This window comes from Nicotiana sylvestris, chromosome 3, assembly GCF_000393655.2.
Source record: "Nicotiana sylvestris chromosome 3, ASM39365v2, whole genome shotgun sequence".
In the NCBI taxonomy this organism is placed as follows: Eukaryota; Viridiplantae; Streptophyta; class Magnoliopsida; order Solanales; family Solanaceae; genus Nicotiana; species Nicotiana sylvestris.
Window position 1 is genome coordinate 120473882 of NC_091059.1, and position 9175 is coordinate 120483056.

Genomic DNA, 9175 nt, shown 5'->3' on the forward strand with positions numbered 1-9175 from the left:
GGAATGGTCATTCGACTAAAGCCTCCATGAGTAGCTGGCTGCAACAAAGAAACCTTCATCTGTTCCAATGCAGTAGAAACTGAACTATAAAAATAAAAACAAAGGAAATTCTTCTAAGAAACATAATTAAAGCAGCGCAGCAACTTTGAACACTATCGGCAAAATAACTTACCATTATGCAGTAAACATAGCCGATCGAGCTCAAGTATTGCGACGCTAAAAAAGTGTAGCAGCGTTTCAAGCCAAAAGATGTGAAATCGAGCTCAAGTATTGCGACGCTAAAAAGTGTAGCAGCGTTTCATTCGGCAATGTCTCCAACAACAGAGCAAAGAATCTGAAAAAGCAACTTTGGTAGTTCAATGACCTTTCTTAGTAGCATCAGGAAGCAGCGATTAACAAACACAGGGTGCAATTCTAACCAACAACACACCAAAAATGGGAATTATACAAAAGTGTAAAGACGGAGAATCGGCCAAGCAAAGAATCCGAGCGTCATATGTTTTAGAAATAAACTGTTTCAGAACTATGATACCAGTTAGTTTTTCTCGATTAACCTCGATATACCTGTATAATTCATCCATGCCATAATTCACAGGAAACTCAAAATTCAATGGGACAGTGCAAATAAAAAAGAAAGTACTTTTATTGCGCTAAGAAAAGAAATATCAATACATGATATCCGTCTAAAAAAAAAGGGAAAGAGGCAGGGGGCCCTAAATAAAAATAAATAAAAAAATCTAAAGCTATGGAAAAGGTTTGAAGCTAAGGATTTTCTGGAGACTCATTTTAACTGCATCTTTCAAGAGGGACAATTTCTCTGCTTCATCATCCGACAACGGAACGTTCGCCTCAATGGTATAAATCTCGCCTTCGGTAACGGTGATTTTCTGTTGACTTTTGGACAGCTTCTCTTATTGTTTATTCAGGAGCACGGTGATCTTATTCTTTTTAGAGGTCAGGGCTGCTAATTGTGTCTCGACACTCGCAAGAGCCACTTGAAGTCTTTCAGCGGACTCATTTGCCTTCCCATATTCCAACTTCACATCATCGAGGCGTTGTTGTGCGTTAGAGAGTGAATCTTGGTGTAATTCTTTACTCATCTTGGACGATCTTAAAGCATCATACTCTGTATAAGTCTTGAAGAAAGCTTCAACTGGATCCTCCAAAGTAGAAATATCAATGATATTCTCTCTTTGTATTTCCGTAAGAGTCAAACTAATACTTTCCTCCAACTTCATAAAGCTGTCCGTGGAATCTACAGAGAACTCCTTGATCCACTCGCACAATCCACGCCACATCACAGAAACAAAAGTCGATTTGGCACGACAAATAGTCTCATGCAGCTCTTTGCTTGAAGCACCAGGCTGCAATGGCCATAAGGAAGGCCTGAACGATTTCGGGTGCATGACCTCAGTTGTAGCAGCCGCACCTTCACTCATCACAGCTGGTTGGATAAACTTTCTATGAACCGGAGAAGAAGAATATGGCTTTCTAGGTGGAATTAACTCCACTGAAGAAGCTCCACCCATACCATGATCCTTAGAACCATTTGGTGACTTGTGGGAGCTCTTTGCAGTCATACCAAGATCATCTATGTCGGCAAAGCAATCCTCAATAATGTCACCCCTAAGCTCATCATTTCATAATTCTTGAAGATCTGACTAAAAAGAATATATAGAAGAAGAAAAAGCTGTTAGTATTCAAAAAAAGAAAAAAGAAAAAAAAAGTAAATAAAGTAATAGGAATACAAACAGAAAGAATTCTACTTGTTCTGGTAATTCAGGGAATGCATTGTTAAGCCCGTATCCTCATCCACAAAGGCATCATCCTCAATAATGATGGTATCTAAGATAGCAGTACCGCAACAGTCGTCACCCAACTCCTTCGCCTTCTTGTTCGGACGGTTCCAATGGTGGTCTTCGCTGGATTCACTCTCTATTGGACTGGAAGATGATTTTTCTCTTCACAAAGTGGCACAAGGCTGGTCTCTCTATCACTGCCCTGGTTTGACGAAACTAGGTGCTTCTTCCTTTTGCAAGAGTCGCTGGATACCTTGGGGGTAGTAGTAATTGTCTTCAAGGCCAATGAAAGTCGCCTAACTTTCTTTTTCACCGGTGCATCCACATCCTTCACGACTTTGGACGTGGAAAGGGTCTGGGCTGCTTGCGGAAGATCATTTGACTTCGTCTTAGGCTTGGAAGAAGGAGAAGTTAGCTTTACTTTCAGTCGACTCGGGACCCCTTTGGATCGCACATGCACTTGATCTTGCCTTGGACTTGTCGAAACAATATGAGGGCTCTTTTTTGAAGGATCTAGTCGATGTATTGGCCACCAGTCTATGTACTCACGAGTCACTAAAGGCACATCGTTTATCGGATGTACTGGAACAATGAATTTTGAGAAGGTTCCAAGACGTGTGGATGAATCCCAAAGTTGCACTAGTGCCTGCAACGTACCATCATAGGGCTGCTCCATAAGATCTCCAGGGATGTCTTGGCAAAAACCAAATTGCCTACTAAACCTGTGAGGGCTGTAGGACTCCACGATAAAAGTATCATCATGCCTAAGGGTGAGATAGCTAGAGCGAAGAGATATAAAAAATTCGCTGAACGAATCTGAAAGTTTGCCATTGTCTGTAAAGTGTAACTCTTTGCCACGCAACAATGCCAAATGGTGGAGTTGACGGGCATCATCACGTTGGAACAACCTTCGAGCATCAGAAAGGTTGAAATATTTAGCCATTTTCTCGCATGAAATTTTGCATAAGGGTAAACTTCGGTGCGTGTGATTAACACGATGGTAGGTCTCAAAATACTCTACCATCCAGCCATACACATAGTGTATGGGAAAAATTACATCACTTGCAATCAGGTCATTGGAAGTGGAGATCTCCTTCAAGCCACGATATATGCTAGCAAGGACCGGGACAACTAAAGAGAATTTTACTCCATGAGCCATTAAGCTTGCAACTTTGAAAACACTAGCACGAACGTGGTCACCCTTCTTATTTGGAAGCACAAACTTACAGAGCCAACATGCAAGGAAAGCCGCCAAGTTAGTCTTATTTATAAGAGACTCCTCCACATCTATCTCGATAAAGGGGGCATTCTCCTCGTCTATTCGTGGTAAGAAGGTTTTGTCTATACGTCCCGAAGGATTATGATTCTGCCTCGGCTTGGTGGTCCGCACCTTCGACGTCTTTTGCAGAGGCTTAGCATACCTGCTCGGCCCTCTAAACTAGAACCCCACCCAATCACAGACGAAGACCTCATGAAATTCCCCTTTTGCAAGTCTGTGGAACGCTGAAAACAAGTATAAGCAGCTTTCTGGGAGGAATGGCTCCGCTTGATGGTCCATTTATGTCAACTCCTTCGCCGAAGGAACTACTTCGTCATAAAAGGACCCATGCACGGGAAGGACTCCAATGGTTCGCAGGTCCCATAAAGATATAGATAATTCTCCAATGAAGGTAGCAAGTGTGTTGATGGAAGGACGCCAAAGCTCACAAAAGGCCTGAAGCACGTTGTCGTTATAATCGTACGTAAACAATGAAGCATATATGGCATCGTAGACCTTCAGATCTTCCAAAAAATTTTTGTGGCGGGGGAGAACATCTTCTACCCACTCCCAGTAGCCGGGTGTGTAGAGAACGTTGCCAAAGCCAGAAGGGGAGACATTCCAAGTGTGGAAGCATCCATCACGATGAGAAAATTTAGACGGCGCGACTTCCCGATGAATTGTGGACCTCAAAATAGGGACCTTTATATTAGTGACCTCGCCCGAAAATTTGCCCATAACATATTTGGCCTCCCTTGTCCACCATTCTGTAAGATGAAGAGATGCGGCAGGCAGCTTTCTAACAAGAGGGAAGGAACCGATCACTGGAGGATGAACTGCCAAAGAGAGAACCTTATCGGACTGATTTTGCTCGTCGCTCGTGATTTCAAGATGAGGGTGCGGCTTATTATGGTCATGAAATTGCATCTTGATTGCCGGAAGTCAAGGTTGTATACGCTGCACGAAAGGAATCGAGGAAGAAGATTAAAATTCGTGAAGCATGTGCAAAACTGAAATAAAAAAATCAGATCCTGCAGCTAACTCTAAAAGAAATCATAGAAACCAGCACACGATGAATTGAAGTGTTAGTATTTGGTGTAAAAGTAGTCTCTGAAGTTTAATCTTCAAAGGATCAAGAAGTGCTTGATTTCGGGCTTCCTACGTCAAGATACAAACTATCTAGTGAGCGAGTGCAAATCTGGAGACGCAATATAGCAGGATCTTAACTCTGAATTTCAGAATATTACCTGGATAAATCTATTAGCTTTATGGTCGTGATTTTCAGATATGTCGAAGCTCCACGAGTCTACTTTCCAGTGCCGCAAACCGTTCATGATTTCGGTATCCCTTCAAAAGGTTATTAAGTTTCTCGTGACGACGCGCGATTCTGAAACTATTAGCGAATTCGAAGTAAGAACCTGATTTCGAAGAGATTACCTGAACAAATCTACAAGCTATGTGATCGTGATTTTCGGATATGTCGAGGCTCCGCGAGTCTGCGTTCCAGCTCCACAAACCGTTTAAGATTCAGGTGCTCCTACAACAAGTTATAGATTTTCTCTTGCAAGTTCTCCAAGCTGCCAGGAAAGTTCTGTCACAAAGATAATAAGGAAAGACTCGAAGAGTTGGTGTAAATATAATGCATCACAATGAGTCCTTATATAGACCTCCGAAGGTAGTCTTTGATTCGTTTCCAACTTGGTTTCATTGAGCTGTCAATCTTTGAGAAGAACTCAAATTTCAGGATTGAGGAGTTTATGTCCTAAAATTTCTGGACAAGAAAAGTTGGGTCCTAAAAGAAGACAAATTGAAAAGAAAAAAAAATACTGCTCTCTCTTGTTCCTAAAAGAAAAGGGAGTTTTCGTTGGCATGATTCCTAAAATATATGGACAGGAAAACCAAGAAAATGGAATGCCAATTGAAAGTTTAAAAATAAAATAAAAGGGCACGGCTTTTCATTTTCCAATTTCAAGTGGAGAACGACTTCCTATAGTATTGATGGGCTCAAGTATGAAGTTATTGGGCTGGAATATTGCAAGGCAAATTCGAAATGCCAAATCAATTCGATCCAAATACTATATGTTGTAAATTCACAAGGTTGTATTTCCAAAATAGGAAAGGGCTTACAAGGAGTCAAGTTTGAGGTTCAGACAAAATAAAAGTTTGTCAATATTAGTACTTCAAGCCTCGCCGTTAAAGTTTGACAAGTCTACAAACCGACGTAACTTGAAGTAGGGGCATTTGTAAACGATTGAATTTTATTTGAGTTTGAGTCCATTAAATTATTTGGACCACATGATAAATTCAAAGACGTGTCAGCTCAAACAATGATTACGGGCTAGAATAATTGAATTTATTATTTAAATATAATATGTGTATATAGATTTAATTAAGAGCCCGAGTTAATGGGCCTAGTTCATCTTGTTGGACTTCAAATGATAAGCCCAAAATCCATGCCACGTGTCAAATGACATGGCACGCCAGGTCAAATCAAGGGCCACTAAAATCATGCCACGCGCATAAGTGATGTACATGCCAAGTCAAATGTAAGGACCAATCAAATGTCGCCAAATATTCAAATGACATGGTTCAACCAATTATGTGCAAGCTTATCACATAGCTTTAGTGATAGTTTTGATGACTCGAGTTGGCCAATCAAATTGGAGTTCAAATGATATGTGTTTATCACAAGTTCCCTCCCCTACAACTATAAATAGGGGGTCTCCATAAGGCCAAAGGGACAGGAAAAAGGATAGATATTGAAGCTCTCCTCCACAGTGGTGATTCACAAGTCTTCCGCATAGCAAGAAGTCGTAGTCTCCAAGGGGTGAGCTGCAAGTTTTCCATCCTCCACGTTTGTGATCAAAGCCTAGCTCCGCATTCGTGGTCAAATCCCAACAACAAGTGGTCCATCAATTCAAGAACAAGCGAAGCTCTCGAATTGACGGTCGTGAGGAGAAGAATCAGAGGATTACATCTTTTAAACTTAAGATTGTTCAAAGATTGTAACCCGCGTAAATTATTGAAATACAAACATTTTTTTTTGTCGCTATATTTCTTGTCTTGATTATTATTTTCAGGAATGAAATTTTAGTTGTTACAAGTTAATTCAAATCTGAAAAAATGTCAATTCAAATGCTTAATTTTCTTTTTTAATCACTAATCGAAATAATTTATTTTTTGAGGATTTAAATTATTAATATTAGCGCATAGCATAAAATAAGTATTTAATTATAACTATATTTTTATCTAATTTTTTTTTTCAAATGATAAAAAATTAAACTTTTGCACTTTATGTTTGTCACAGCGTTAGTAAATGACTTTTGCTAATCACTTCTCTCTCTCTTGCTATTATTAAATATTTTCGTAATTATTTTTTCTAATAATATTTTAAAATCTATATTAATATTTATATCTAAGCAAATTATTGACCGATGAATAAAATTAATAGCCATTGGTTCAATCTCACATAGAATACTCATAGAATTTATAGGTTAAATACTGATTTGAATAAAGTACAAAGCAAACTACTTCCTTAATCTTTAATTTTTTTTTATTTACATCATAATTGTTCACCAAAAATTTAGCATGATTATACAATTGTTTTGAGCTAAAAAAAGTTCAATTGTATAAAATTCATATATAAGGTAAAACATATAAATACTTGGTGTTATTTAATTATACTTTAATTTTAAATTCATGTAAGATATAACTTTAATAATTTTAAAGTCTTAAATATAAGGACCTCTTACTCAATTCAAGTAAGGAAATGTATAATAGGTAATAAATCTTATTTAATTTCAAACTCCTCGATTCTAGCTACAAGAATAATCCAATGACTATTTTGTCTAGTGTGAACTCTATTTTAAAAGGATAAATAAGACGAATGTCATTTCGCTAAGGGCTTTCGTGAACAAAATGCTTTTGAAAATTTAAATACTTCAATTAAATTATACATATATGTTCATTTAGATGATGCAAATAAGTGCAATAGGAGGAAGATAAATGTGAAGTTGAAAGAAACTTGAAGATAATCAACTTCGAATTAGATACAATATAACTTACATGAACCTAAACTTCTTTAAATAGATTCATGTAATGAGTTGATAATTGCACTTAAGTGCTTAACTAAGAAAGAAGTTAAAAGAACACCAAAGGATGTGGTGCAGCGGATGGAGCTTCTTTTCCCTTAATCAGAGATCTCAGGTTCGAACCCTGGTTATGAAAATATCTTTGATAGAGAGCGCTTTCCCCGAACGGGGCCCTACGCGGCACGAATCCGAATATATAGTCGGGCTTTAATACGAGTACCAGACACCAAACATGATACGAAAAAAAGAAGCTAAAAGGAAGCCTTCGTAGATAATTGAGATTTGAGAATAGGAGTAACGTAAATTTAGAAAGATTCCAATTCTTAGAATAAAAAGATACCCTACGGCACTCTTTTGTTTTTAAAAATAACTTTTAAACCTAAATCTTTTGAGAGTCTAACTTTTACTTGAATTTCACGGTGACTGATATTTGCCATAAAGGAAACCTAAAAAATAAATAATATAACATGTCAGAAATTAACAGACACGGGCTAAACAAACCAAATCCAAATACAATCGCAAAGCAAATTACATTCTGAGGACTTCACAGTTAATTAATAAGGAAAGTCTTAAAGCAAATTAATTGTGATGACTTCGTAATTGGTTCAAATAAGGAAAGTTTTTATCACCAAAATTTTAGCTGATTTTAAAGTCTAAAATATTAAAAAGGAAGAAGTTAAATGACTGTTTTATTCAGTGTAAACTCTATTTTAAAAGGATAAAAAAAGCGAACGATATTTCGCTAAGGGACTTGATACTTTTAATATAATATATAAATAGATATAGATTAACCGGAAATTGAAAGGTAAAAATGCATACTAGAGACCTTAAAACTTTGCTCTGCTTTTTACCTGAGAGCTTTCAGGGAAATCTCTTTTGTTCTCATTGAAAATTAAACTTAAGAAAGTTTCGAGGATAACAGTTTTAATAGTAAAGACTCAAGATATTATAATTCAATGACAGTACAAAAGTTCGAACCTTCATCGTCTCTTACTGCCAAGCTGGGCTTTCTCTACTTTCTTTAAACTATGGGGGGGGGGGGGGGGTTGTAAAATCAAATATTTTAAAGCTATATTTCCTCGTTGCTCCTCTTTTATGTGTCACTTAATTAATGCTTCTATTGCCAAAGAAACGAATGGGTTTTCAATCAAATGGCCTCTACCGTGAAGGTATTCAGTACGCAAAGAGCAATTGACAAAGAATGGTCCCGTAAGGACATCATCTACTGGTAATGTTTATGCTATATTTAATTTTTCTATCTGTTAAATTGTTCGTCCAACTCTATTAATAGACATAATTTTTCTATGTTGTTTTAACAAAGCGTTCTTCGAATTTGCAACTCCAATTTCAATCAAACCACCCCAAACTTACACTAAATGATTTCAAATTTGAGACAAAGCTTTCAAATACCAACACAAACAATCCCAAATCACCAATTCAGTCAAATAATACCAAATCAATAGAACCACTTTGTCTTATTCAATATTTTCTTAGGTCTAACAATGGAATTTTGAGCGTTTTATATTAAATAAATTTAAGCATAAATTATCAACATTCAAACGATTTTAATAATTATGGATCATTGCCCTTCTGCTTTCCACCACCACAAAAAATGTCAAGTATTAAATATTAAAAAACTATAGTGCTCAAGTAAAAAACGAAAATATTTTGCTAAGATAGTAAAAAAACAGGGACATTTAGCCAAAATTAGTCCGATTGGGGAATATACCGTGAAGATTTTTGATATTCATCCTTAGGGCTGACAGAATTAGCCCAAGCCCAATCAACTCGCCCAACATTTAATGGGTTGGGCATGAAGATTTTTCCAATGGGCTGTTTTAGGCAGAACTCATACTGACCCGTAAAATTAAATTAGCCCAAATGCAACTCGTTAAGTGCCCAAACTCAACCCGTGCTGTATGTGAGCACGTAATTTTTGCTCGACTAAAAATACTCTTCCAAAATTTACAAAAAATAGATTTTTTCTACTTATTTTAATTTTTATAGAATTTTTAGAAATTTCTTAT

The 9175-nt window shown here is 37.1% G+C and overlaps 1 protein-coding gene across 2 annotated transcripts; it reads right to left on the reverse strand.

The window, feature by feature from the left end:
• Positions 1 to 625: 625 nt before the first annotated feature.
• LOC104247159 (uncharacterized) lies at positions 626 to 4949 on the reverse strand. Of its 2 annotated transcripts, none has more exons than XM_009803116.2 (4): positions 4495 to 4949; positions 4305 to 4404; positions 1767 to 4014; positions 626 to 1657 (listed from the first exon to the last, which is right to left on the reverse strand). In XM_009803116.2, the coding sequence occupies exon 4, from the start codon at positions 1578 to 1580 to the stop codon at positions 912 to 914; it is 669 nt and encodes a 222-aa protein (XP_009801418.1). In that variant the 5' UTR covers positions 1581 to 1657; positions 1767 to 4014; positions 4305 to 4404; positions 4495 to 4949; the 3' UTR covers positions 626 to 911. The 2 variants fall into 2 exon arrangements, with proteins under 2 accessions (XP_009801418.1, XP_009801417.1); XM_009803115.2 differs by having other exon boundaries at positions 626 to 1661.
• Positions 4950 to 9175: the final 4226 nt, after the last annotated feature.

Bases quoted from the DNA above. Each gene is read 5' to 3' on its own strand.
- LOC104247159 (XM_009803116.2), bottom strand. From the start codon at position 1,580: ATGACTGCAAAGAGCTCCCACAAGTCACCAAATGGTTCTAAGGATCAT.